This window comes from Clarias gariepinus, chromosome 5 (assembly GCF_024256425.1).
Source record: "Clarias gariepinus isolate MV-2021 ecotype Netherlands chromosome 5, CGAR_prim_01v2, whole genome shotgun sequence".
Lineage (NCBI taxonomy): Eukaryota > Metazoa > Chordata > Actinopteri > Siluriformes > Clariidae > Clarias > Clarias gariepinus.
The window spans coordinates 9,375,382-9,388,684 of record NC_071104.1 but is presented as its reverse complement, the minus strand read 5'-3'; the positions used below and the strand labels follow the sequence as shown (position 1 = coordinate 9,388,684).

At 36.8% G+C, this 13,303-nt stretch overlaps 1 protein-coding gene across 3 annotated transcripts in view; it reads left to right on the top strand.

Annotated features, from left to right (window-relative positions):
* The window catches only part of acvr2aa (activin A receptor type 2Aa), a 56,800-nt gene that overhangs the window by 29,802 nt on the left and 13,695 nt on the right, over positions 1-13,303 (top strand). For 2 of the 3 annotated variants that reach the window (XM_053496356.1, XM_053496355.1), the window contains 2 exons: positions 2,823-2,977; positions 9,539-9,562. In XM_053496356.1, coding sequence (XP_053352331.1) covers positions 2,823-2,977; positions 9,539-9,562 — 179 coding nt within the window. The remainder of the gene's footprint in view (positions 1-2,822; positions 2,978-9,538; positions 9,563-13,303) is intronic. The other variant, XM_053496357.1, reaches the window with a different exon arrangement.

Here is a 13,303-nt window from a genome sequence, read left to right as displayed (position 1 = left end):
ACCTACTGGATTGGAGTGTAGCGTAGTAGTAGTAAAATGGCAGGAAATTCAGATTACAGGCCTCAGTCGTTTCCTTAGAACCGAACTAATAATTGTTCATGGAAACCACAAATATCCCCCACAATTTTTTTATGTCTTTTTTCATGGCAATATATACTTTTTTATGTAAATTCGGCTAAATTTTCATATAAAATGTAACACTTTATAAATTTTTAGTACTGTAGAGAGAACACGAAGCAACCGTAGAGCAAACATCACGGCTTGGGATGGTGAATTATTACTGTATTTACACTACAGTACTGATACCAAAGCAAACACGTATTTTACATCGGTATTTTACATTCTAACAGTGTGGGAGAAATAGCAGTACAGTACAGTACTATACGGGTTTACCTTTATATTCTTTCTTTATTTTGTTTTAAATAAAGGGTAATGTATTAAGCTGAGTTTGAAATAAAATTAAAGTGTTATGGGAGCATGTTTGGCATATTTACGGTTTAAACTATAACAATAAGCATTTATAGGCATTTTTTTGACCACATCCGAAATTCATGTTTTTTTTTCACAATTGCTCTCAACCTGTGAGAAACAGCTGCTTTGAGACAAATCACACAATAAACAGATAAAAATAAATAAATTACTGCTGCTGAATTCAATGGAAAATTTACCAAAAACATCAAATCAAATCAACAGTCTATTATTGATGTGCTTGATTTTATGCACTGCCCCGTTACCACATGATTAGATAACTACATGACAAAGTTTAATTATATAAAGACATATGTAAGTCAATATTACCAGAGTTTTCCAACATGTTATATTGCTCTTGGTGTTTTGTAAAAAAAAAAAAAAAAAAAAACACCTTTTGGCAAATGCTGCACTGTATACACTACACTACTGTGTCAAAAGTTTGGACACACCTTTTAACTACATGGTCTTTTCGGATTTTTATTTCTTTCTACACCATAAAACAGTGCTGTAGGCGCCCATGATATACAATAATTTCCTTGTCTCCTAACAGTAGATATTGAGATGTATCTGCTACTTATGCTCTGTAATTCCTTCATCACAGCTCTTATCTGAGGTCAGGTTTGTTAATTGGTGATTTCTGAGGCTGGTAACTCTAAATGAACTTCTCCTCTGCAGCAGAAGTAAGATTAGGTCTTGTTTTTTTTGGCAAGGTTTTCAGGAGAGCCAGTTTCATCATGGTGCTTGATTTTTGTTTTTTGCAAATGCATTTGACACAATATTGTTTTTATGAGGACTGTTCCAGATATTTTAATAAAAATTATAAAAAAAAATAAAATGAACCAGAATTGTTCAAGGATGTAGAACTTAAATCCAAACCAGTGTCCTAACTTTTGACTGATACTCTATGAAAGAAAAGTTGGTTGGGTAAAAAAAACACATACAATACATTTCTAAAAAGAGATTTTCCAAGCTACTTCCTTTAGGATGCACCACTTTGTTACAGTCCTCAGCCGTATATATGTGCAGGCATTTAGCAAATTACTAGTCATGGAATTCAACGTTTTATTAGTGTACTTTTCATCTTAGAGGAATGAGGAGGTTGAACATTTCATGATTTAAAAAAAAGTGAATAGTCTGAGAAGTGTTTTTGGTCTTCTGGCAATTACTTCTCATTTTTTTAAAAGGCATACCAATGCCAAGGAGAGGAAACAGTGAGCATGGTACATTGAGAAACATTTCCGCTGTCCGTGCACGGTGAGGATATGAACATCCTGTCCTCCAACCTCAAACAGTACATGTTAGATTTCCTGTATTATTGGACATGCGGTTATTTACATTCAGATGCCGGCTGGCTTTTGGTCTCCTCTCACAGCAGCAAGCAGCATTGAGCAGCAGCGCTAGCTTACGCAACCACAGACCTATTTTCAGCACCAGCTCACTCGATACAGAATGCCCCAGATATTAAAAAGCAGCAGCTCGCTGGGATGCAGAGAATCGCATTAAGCACACCTCACCTTTAGGACAAGCGGGATGTGTTTAGCGTGCTTGCGGTCAGAGAGCGCTTTTGTGCCAGAGTCAGGCATACTCTTGACTAGATACCTTGAGAAACATGGGGGCGGGTTAGGTGGATTAGGGGTACTCATATAAAGTAGCGTGCGCTTCAGTATAAGGTGTGTTTTATGGTGTGAGGTGGCAGAAAAGCAGCAGTAGGAGGGTAACAGTATCGTGATAACCCTGGCTCAAACCCGTCTCCCACATGGCACGCTTTTACTAAACAGACTGCCCGGTTTCACTCACACATGCACGCACAGGAAGCTTTCATGGTATCTTTTTTCATTGTGCGCAAGAAAGTGCGTACACACGAGCACACGACCGGCACGCATCCTAAACTTGCTGCATCCAAATTGTAACGGTTTTATGATCAAAAAGAAAATTCACGTTTTTGTGGCAAATTAGACGTCATGGGGAAAAAAAAATAAAGTCTTTCAGATATTTTCTCTTAACAAGTTTCATTTGATTTTGTTTCAAACACTTGAGCACAGTGGGGCAGAACTGCTTTCGCTATTGTGCTAATTAGCGAGTTAGCAGCTCCCGCTCCCCTCTGTGTGTGAGTGTGTGTGTGTGTGTGTGTGTGAGAAAGAAAGAGAGAGAGAGAAATCAGTGTGATACACAGCTACCAGTGCTTCCTGTCTCCTTAATTATTCCACATTTGTGCACTGCCTGTTTATCTTATAATATGCCACAAGAAAATTAATCCACTCTGTAACCTGGGATGTACATTTGTACTTAAAGGTGCAGGTTTTTTTTACATTCTCTCTTTCTCTATCTCTCTCTTTCTCTCTCTTCTCCAGCTACGTCTAACCCGTTTACCCAGAAGCCACCGCTGTTCAGCACCCTCCTGTACTCGCTGGTGCCAATCATGGGCATCGCCGCCATCGCCCTTCTCTCTTTTTGGATGTATCGCCATCACAAGCTGGCGTATCCGCCCGTCCTGGTGCCCACCCAGGTAGGCCTGAACGTTTCTTCTGAACTTTTTGCAGGCTCTAATAAATACATTTTTAATGCACTCACTCGCTCTTTTTTAATCTTGCTTAGTATCCAAGAAACAGCGGGTTTTTAAGAATTTTTTTGTATTTCACTGACCACAAGCGAAACATTGACAAGTTTACATATATATATATATATATATATATATATATATATATATATATTGATCGAAAACTTTATGCATTTCAAATAAATATATAGCTATGCTGATATTGCATACAACGGCATACATAAGTAAGCAAAGTTGTGCCGATATTCAGGATTAGCCACAACAGTGCTCGTGGACATCGATCCCGAAAACACCACTACTAGCACGTCGTCTAGATCACGTTGATTCACACGTTTCCGATTAAAGAGTTTTCTTTTTGTCTTTGATTTATTTCTTTTAAATATGCAAAATTTACTTTATATTCATGTTTGGACATTGAGAACGGTCTCCAATCTGCTTAAACACACAAATACCGTGAGAACAAACAAGCAGATCAGATTTTTTCCCCCTTATTCTGACCTCCTGCACCAAGAGACCCTCCCCGGCTCAGAGCTCAACTACACTCAGCTCTGTCTGCCATTTTTCAGAGCTACAGTAAATAAGGCTAGGCTAGCAGGTAGTAACTGACTCCTAACGGCTAACCTAGCCTTCTTTAGTTGTTTTTTAACTTTTTAAAAGTTTTGGGAACGTCATGTTAAATTACCGATCTCACAAACAAGAAGTTTTTCTACGGTGGCCGAGAAGTGCAAAACAAAATACCAAATCCGGAAACAAAGTAACAAATCCAGCATTTGAATGTCCGTGAGGATGCTGTACTTCCTGCATATCTTAAGTCTCAGCTGTCTCGTCCAATCAGCTGCAAGACTTTTTCCAGTTTTTTTAAATTGCCGTTGTGTTTTCTTATTTATTTATTTTTTATTCCGGTTTTGTTATTCTGATTTTGGTTCTGTTATTTCGTTTTTTAATTTGTTATTTTGTTTCCAGTTTTGTTATTTTGTTTTTGAATTTGTTATTTTGTTTTCGCTTTTGTCATTTTGTTCTTAAATTTGTTATTTTGTTTCCAGTTTTGTTATTTTGTTTTTGAATTTGTTATTTTGTTTCCGGTTTTGTTATTCTGATTATTCTGAAAGTCTCTGCTTTTCACTACTGATTCATCTCCATGTACATTTTGGCTCCTTGTTGTTTGTTTTGTTTTTTATTTCTTTTCTCCCGTTTTAACAGCAAACAAATGTGTTTTTCAGTTGATCACCAGTGTACGTTTTTACTGTGCGTCCTCCTCTAACGGTGCCTGCGGGAAAAACAAAAAAACAAAAAACATTCCACTCGCTCTCCTGAAATGATCTTCAGTGAATTTTTTGTGGGTTCTATTTGATCTATCAGATTTTAACCACAATAAGATTAACAACACACCATCTGTTATGCAGCCCTCATCGAAAAGATCACAAAAGTCTGTGACCCCTAGACGGACTAGAACGTGAAAAGATTCCTGAGAACGTTATCTTGTACCTAAGAAATGTTAGGCTGTGTGTAGTTCCTCCTTTTTCTTGTTTTTGCTACTCATAACCGAAAATGTTTTCACTCAGTTAGCGAGTCTGTTGATGTAACGCTCACGCTACAAATAAGAAGAAGATAAGAATCTTTCTGTGCTTCAAAGAGCTTATGGCAAGCAGCCTGCCCTTTGCAATGGAATTTCCCATTTCTGTATTAATATTAATAACACTGAGGAAAAAAAAGTCTTTTTGGTTCCCTCTTTGCTATCAGTTGTTATAAGTCTTAACTTGTTCTTTGAATGCCGGAAGGGACAATGCCTCCTTTTTTTCTTCTTCTTCTTCTTCTTTTTCCTTTCGAGAAGCTGAAACACTTCAAACATTTCAATCTAGCTTCAAGCAAGTTACAGAAGGTGCTAGGGTTTTGTGTTATTACTTGCAAACAGAAGCCAGAACTCATTTTCCAGGTCGTGTAACAGGGGCATTCTCTGGTTTTCTAATACATATGGCAGCTGAACAGAAACGCTCGATTTTGAATAAGTGGGTCAGGATTTGAAAAAAGAAAAAAAAGGTATTTGCAAGGTACAGAACAGCGGAGTCAGTCTGATCGACGGCCTGAGAGCTTCTGTTCGCTATGATTTTCAAAGCTTTTTCAAAAGACATCTTTCTCTCTCTCTCTCTTTCTCTTCTCTTTTGGCTTCTTCTCAAAAGATCTGTCTCGATTTCTTTCCTTGCAGAGCATCCCAAAGGAGTGCTTTCGCTTTCTTTTTGTAAACCGGCCCTGCCTTGGATTTGTCCATTTACAGTTGCTGTTGGGGCTCAGAGCAGGGACGCTTTTACCACAAGCAAAAATGGACCAAGTATCTAAAAATCTTTCCTGGTTTGTTCACTGTGCTGCCTTTGTGTACTAAGTGAAACTAATAAACTTTAGTCAGATCCAAGAGGACCGGATCTCACACACACACACACACACACACACACACACACACACACACACACACACACACACACACACACACACACATCAGAATTTCCTTAATTTTCCATCCTAAGAATCTCAGGTATACAGCAGCCTGAGTGAATTTATACACATTAATGACATGTTTAGGGATTTTTTGTCAACAGACACAAATTAGCCTCAGGGTTATTCATATGTCAATATTAAACCATTAAATACAGTACTTTCCCATAAACAAAGCACACACACACACACACTAATGTTTCATTCAGTAAATATTTAATTTTATTTAGCTTTAATTATTGCGTGCATTGTTCCTCATCATTCCACACCTGAATTGCACGCCATAATTAAAGCTAAATGAAATGAAATCATGCTCCCATAATCACTCTTTCACAAACTTGGAATACATCCGTGCTATCAGGAAAGAAAACGCCATTGATGCGGCACTCTGGTCATTCAATACATTCAGGTCGTCGACTGACTTCATTCAATATAACCAAACATGAACTGCTTATTTGGACTAAAAGTGCAAAGTGCAAACTTACTTTCACTAACAAGTTTTCTTGTTATTTTAGAAAAACAGTAATCAGTATAACATTACCCTTACATATGTCTTTTTGGGATTAATAATGTGCAGACTTTTACCTGTCTTTACAAAGTCTGGTTAATCTAGATTGGTAAAGTGCAAGCTGCAGACCTAAAAAAAAAATAAAAAAAGAATAGAATTTTTTTTATTAAAAAAAATTGTTTAAAAAACAATTTAGTAAAAAACACACAACTTATATGCCTGACACCATTTTACATGTTTTTAGCAAAGAACACAAGCCTGTCCACTGCATTAGGCTTAAGACACACTCTGCGGCATCAATAACATTGTTTTTTTTATTTTTCAACATAAACCGTGAATTCGAAATGGGAAAACATCCCGAAGCAACCTCTTATCATAACACTGCCTCCAGAGGCTTGTACAGTGGTCACTCTGCATGATGGGTGCTTTGCTTCACACGCTTCCATTCTTACCCTGACGCGCACATCGCTCTGGAATATGCTCGATCTGGACTCATCAGATCACATGACCCTTTTTTTCCTTTTATTCAAAATACAATCTTTATGCTCCCTATCAAACCGAAGCCTTTTTTTTCCTTATAAGTCTCAAGTGGTTTTCTTACAGATGTTTAGTCATGCAGTATTCATATGGAAATATTCTTACTGTCACTATTAAACATAGCTCTGATTTCTGATTGTTAATTTTTTTGCCAAGCGTTTAAGTAACTTTTTTTTTTTCCAGATCACATTTTCGCAGTTCAGCACTATCCTTCCACGTTTAATAATGTGTATAGTACTTAAACCAATTCCAATAGTGTCAATGTTTTCTTGGCTTGGTGAAGACAGATAATTTGACATTCCTGAAACAGCGACTTTTCTCCCCTTTTTGGGTTGGGGGGCAGTTATTAGGGAGGGGGTGGGGGGTGAGTGTACTATCCCAAACTCCCAATCACACGATATCAGCAAATCTTGAGTGACTGGTTTATTATTTACTGTACACACGGTGTTGTGGGCCCTGTCTCTGTTTCCAGTACCTCTTATTTTTATCCATCATGGTTTACCAGAATGTCCAGCATTGTCCACAGACCAAAGAGAGACAAATGTTGAAAAGGAAAAATTGCAAACAGAAACAAGACAAAATGGTGGAGGGGTGGGGTGGGTCAAACTCTAACCGAATTAGTTTTATATTTGTATCAGAGAATAGAGCGAACTGTTTTATCAGAGAATAGAGCGAACTGTTTTTAAGTCCATTCATGCAAACAAAAGCCGCCTCTCAAACATGTTCATTGTTGTTATTGATTGTTGATTGCTGTTAAATCTTTAGCCTGTTCTTGAGGAATGTCCAATTTACTTATCAAGATACTTTAAATCCTAATGTGATGTTTCCCCATCTAGTTCACTTCATTACAAGCTATAAAACACACACACACACACAAATTTATGTATTTCATGTCCATAACCAAACAATGCTTCCAAGGGCTGTATAATTTGCTGAGAAATTGTCTCAACGCTCCCACAAGACTGGGGAAATGAAATATGGAAGATATCGATTATACATTTGCGGTATGACTCAACTAAAGCAGCTGTGTCTTTTTTTTTTATTATTATTACCAGATTTAATACTCCTCCTAGTCCCAGTTTTTTTTTTTAAACCTTTCACACTCTTTCTCTCACTCATTCCCGCAGTCTTAATTAAAAGTCACGGCAATTCCTTATTTTTTGACACCTCTCCCACACGCAATTTTTTTTTTACTTTTTATTTATTTATTTATTTTGTTTTGTTTTTAAGCAAACTGTATACTAAGGAGGATTATTAACTGTATTCAGCGGCTACAAGGTCGGGTGTCTAACAAGTCCTGAAAGCATCTTCTGTAATTCTTAATTACAGTCATGAGAATAAAAAACAAACTGTGTATATTTCTTAATATTTAACAAACACGCCTTTTACAAAATCCTCTCATTCCTATAGTGTTTGTTTTTAAGACAAATCAAATCACGGTAACCTGAGGCTTTTCTTAAATTGCAGCTAATAATTACAGTGAGCCGTACACACAAATGAGCACTAATCGCATGCTCCGCCTCCCTGTTTTCATGGTTGATGCAATGGGGGATGGGTGCATTGAAACTCACTCACTCATTGTCATTAGGCTACCGCTTAATCCTGTATTCAGGGTCACGGATTCATTGAAACACTTTGTAAATTTATATTTACCAGCACTTTGTATCTGTTTTATCTTATTTTTACAGCTAAGCAGACTCAGACAGCAGACAGCTATTTTAGTTCTTTTTTTTATCTTACTTTGCTTTGTGTCCAGCTTTTTATTACAGTGGAGTCCATAGCTTTGAATTTCATGATATGATAAAACATATGCCTGAACACTAGAGCTGCACGATTCTTGCTAAAACACATTTTCTCCATGAGATTTGTGATCACGAATCTCTGACACTTTAGTTTTTAAACAGACTATTTATTGCACTCAGGTTTAAAATAAAAAAAAAAAAATATATATATATATATATATATATATATATATACACACACACACACAAAACTTTCAACACCTTTTTTTAACTTATTTAAGATCCCTTAAAGTGAATAACTTAAAATCTGTTGAACATGTAAACACTAAAAGACAGCACTTGTGCTTTTTGGACAGTTTATGTCATTATTATTGTTTTTATTAGCATATGGTCAATGTCACTGGGTTTGTTAACTAGTTTGTAATTAAATAAACAGTTTACACTGTAGCATTTATTATTTTTATCAAAGGTTTTTTTTGCTCAATCTTTAAGTACACTTTTAATATAATTCTCTGTAGCTTTCGCTCTATTCTGTGAGTTTCTGTGTAACAGCTAGGATCAACATGTCAAGTTTAATTAACTCAGTACTCAGTAAGTTATATCCCAATTAAAATCGTGCCTGCCTGTCTCTGTTCAGACAGTAAAGTGTGTGTGTGTGCAAGAGACATTTTTCTTTATTCTAAATATATATATATATATATATATATATATATATATATATATAAACAGACGCATGCGATGATTAAATATATACTCTGCTAAAGGCAAGAACAGAAGACAAGCGTAATGGTGTGACACGAGGACCTCGACGTGTCAATATTCCAAAGCAAACAAAATTATATTTTTACAAGATTTTTGTTTACTTTTGTTTGTAAATCAAATAAAAAACAATCAGTCAAAATCATCACGAACCCTGCAGAAGTCAGGCAAGACCTTACAAATAAAAAAAAGGAGAAATGAAGAAGAAGACTCCCCCAGAGACATTGACGTTCACGAGACGACCTGTGACGATAGTGACGTCTGCCGCAGCGGGCCAGAGCTGGAGACTCGCTGTATCCCTGTGTTCACCTGAAACGGTGTTTAACTCTGACCAGCCCACAGTGCAGTTAAACAGGCCAAGTTGAATTTACATTTGACCCAGATTCTCTCCATCCCATCTGTCTCGATCTCGCACTCACTCACAAACTAACACCTTCCTTTCTGCTTCCTTCCTTCCTTCCAACCCCCCCCGACTAGCACGCCTTTCATATCATGATAGAGGTAAGAGAAGTCTAATTTTACTCATCTTTCTGAAGAGAGTGTCTTGGTTCCTGCTTTCTTTCCTTCCTTTTTATTTTAAACAACGGCATTTATATTGATTTTTTTCCCTTTCCTGAGTCGCATTCCAGAATAAAGTGGAAAATCTCTGATTTTTTTTATTTATTTTTTTAAGTTGATCCCTGCACACTTAAAAGTCTGTTACGCTTCAGCGTTCCAAGATTTTTTTTATTTGTTCCGACGATGCACGGATAAGTAGAAAATCCTTTGTATTCCATTGGATTCAAACAGAAGATTAATTAGGGTGCATGCAAAGCCAGCAATGCCTTGCTTTTTGTATGCACGCCTCCAAGCATGCAAAAGAACAAACATGCAATGATGAAAGTTGGAAATATTTGACAATTTGTCTTTTTTCAATTTATTTCGACTTATAATAATATGTTGTTTGGGTGTATCATGCCAGCACCTTAACAGTTAAATAAAATATATTTAAAAGTAAAACGTATTTCCAGTTCTCTATAATTATTTCATAAAGATTTACTAAAAATGCTTAATGTTAATCGTAACAACTCTTTTGAGTAAATATTGAAAAACAAATTTATATACTAAATAAAATAATAATAATTTGGGTAAGTATCTGATTGGTCATAGGGTGCTGAAATTTTTTTTCTCTAATAGCATCTCTGTTTTTAAATACCACAAATACACAGATACAGGGTTTTCTTTACGATTGTTGCTGGACTACGGAAAAATATGCTTAGGGGAAGAAAAAAAAAAACCTATTCGTCTGCTGATCACCATATTTAGTTTTATAGCTTTATAGCACAGATAGCAGTGACCCTGACCTGGAAATTAAACACTTCCCAAATTGCTTCATAAAAAAATGCATGCATTGGAAAAGGCATTGTTTTAGAGGTCTACTTCTTCACACATTTTCACAAGGAGAAAGGAACTGAAAGCATAGAATCATTACATGGAAGCCATGCTATGAATGAAACATGATGCAACCATAGAAAATGCAACACATGGTGGAAACTCCAACACACCAGAAACTCTGTCCTTCTGTGTTTGCTTATTTATTTATTTATTTATTTATTTATTTATTTGCTGGTATTTAATGTTTACCAATTAAATTCAGAGACATTTTAACATATATTAATAATGGGTAATATTGATAAACCTCGGGTTCAAAACTGGTTTCATCATTAAGTAAAAAAAAAAAAATCTTCAACTTCTACAGTTGACCCACACTAAGTTGCATTTAAGAGTTTGCAGCTTCTGTTGTTTGTGGATTGTTCCCTACATACAAACTAATAATTGTTCACGGAAACACTTACATCACGGAAGCAATATTTTTTATGCGTTTTAACGCTAAACTATTAAGAACAATGTAATTTACTCATTTTTTTATAACATAAATGTTAACATAAATTCAGCTAAATTTCCATATAAAATATAATGCAGTATGATTTTTTTTAGTACTGTAGAAAGAACACACAGAAACCGTAGATTGGGACAGTGAATTATTACCGTATTTACTATTTACCCTACAGTACTGATACCAAAAAAAACGTGCTTGCATGAGTTACAGTAAATATAGGGTTAACATTGGTATTTTAAATCTTCAGTGCTGTGTTACAGTACTGTACAGTATACGGGTTTACCCTTACACTCTTTAATTTTTTTTAGGGGTAATGTATTAAGCTGAGTTTGAAATTAAATTTAAGGGATTTAGAGGCATATTTAGGGTTTAAACTATAAAAAAAAAAAAATTATAGGCTTTTTTTTTAAGGGATATTTTTCTACCACATCCGAAAAGTGCGTTTTTTCACATTTCGTGGGTGCGCTAGGAACGTAACCCCTGCGGATTCCTGGGGTCGACTGTATATCACTCATCCTGTGTTGCCTGGATGGTATCCCAGGAGATTTAGGGCATGAGGCAGGGTACACCCTGGACAAGGATGCCAGACACACACACATACACTATGAACAATTTGGGAAGTACCTGGATGAAACCACCCAATCACAGGGAGAACATTCAAACACTCCACAAACTCACAGACCCGAGGCTGGAATCAGAATCCTTATCCGGGAGATGCAAGGCCACAGTCACGATCATTACGGCACTGTGCAGCCAAGTATTAAAAAGAAAATGGAGTACAAATTAACCTGTTCTAAGAAAAAATTAACAGTAGACAGATTTTTTAAAAATCGTATGGTGATATGGCAGGGTATTTTGTCATAATTAATTTGTGTTGAAATGTCTCAGAATTTAATTTATTATAGTCGTAAAAAACCTGTGCCAAGTTGTTGTGCGGCTCGAATGGTCCTTTGTGGTGAGCCCTCGATGGAAGCAGCTGAAAAACAAACATAGTCTCCAAAATTTGATCGATTACAGAGTTTAAAGAAAAGCATCAGGCACCTCATTAATACAAGAGCCTGATGTTTTTTAAAGGACGCTCGGTTAAACTGGTAAAGTTTTATACAGATTATAGATTTGGGGATCGTAGGCACGTTACGAGACTATAACAATGAACACAATGGTACAGTCAGGTCAGTGTACCCCTTGACAGATCTAAATTTGTTTGCCCCTTACATAGTTCTCATAACCTGTAAGTGAACATCCATCCAATATCCAAAAGCCCGGGCATCCAGAGAGAAAGACCACTCTCCTAAATTACAGAAGAGCGGCACATGTAAAAGGACCGGCACTTTTGTAACAGTGCAATAAAAAGCCCGTGTCATTTCTGTCCGACCTCTGCCTTCGACGTGACTGACATTTGGAAAAAATCAACACAAACCCAGGCTATTGTGTCTGCTGTGACGGGGAGTAGCGGAGGCTTAGGGCGTGTGTTTTTCTTTGTGTCTATCCCGCCACAGGAGCTTGATCCTTCATGTCGACACACTAGTTCCCGCGTCATTTCTTTCAGGGCCCGTCTTGGGTAACAGCTAAAGCAACTCAATCTCAGATGTATACCCTTTCTCTCCTTCTCTGACTGAATTTTTTTATTTCTTTTTCCCCCCTTTTCCGCTTCCCCTCCTCCCTCGCATGATGGATGTTCTGCCCTTTCAGCCCGTCTCGTTCCCGCCTGCAGTCACTTCATCTCTGTTCTCTCTGTTGGAAAATTCCTGAAGGACCAAATAGAACTTGGTACACAACCCAGATCCATATACTTTGGATCTCAGTCTCAACTCAGGGATGCCACATTCAATTTTTGGATGAAATTTAGGCCAAGTACTCCAACGTAGCTGCTCTACATTTGCCCTACTTTTTGTCAAGTATCAGCACAAGCATAGAAACCCTTTTTTCCTTCTTTTTTTTTCTTTTTAAATCATACCACTGCTTTTGCCTCCTTTTACTTTGGGAGTCTTGTGCTTAGTGCAACATCCATATCTGTGTCATTGTTGGATTCATATGTCATTGTCCACCATGTGATCCTCTCCACCACTCCCAGTCAGCTTTTTAAACTGGGTCAGCTCCCCATCACCCCATTTACAGCTGGTATTTATATGCTTCACCAGCTCAGAACTCCATTATTGACCGTACAAGTAATGGCTTGCTTTTTTTTTTTTTTGAAAAGCAGAAGCGAACGCATGAGACAGAACCCGCTCCAGTTTTTTTCATCACTGTGAGATTTACAGAAATTGCCAAAAATGTCCACTGCATCCTGCGATCAAAAAGTCAACTAACAACAGATATTCGATATTTAATGGGAATAAATATATCATTATTAATAGGGATAT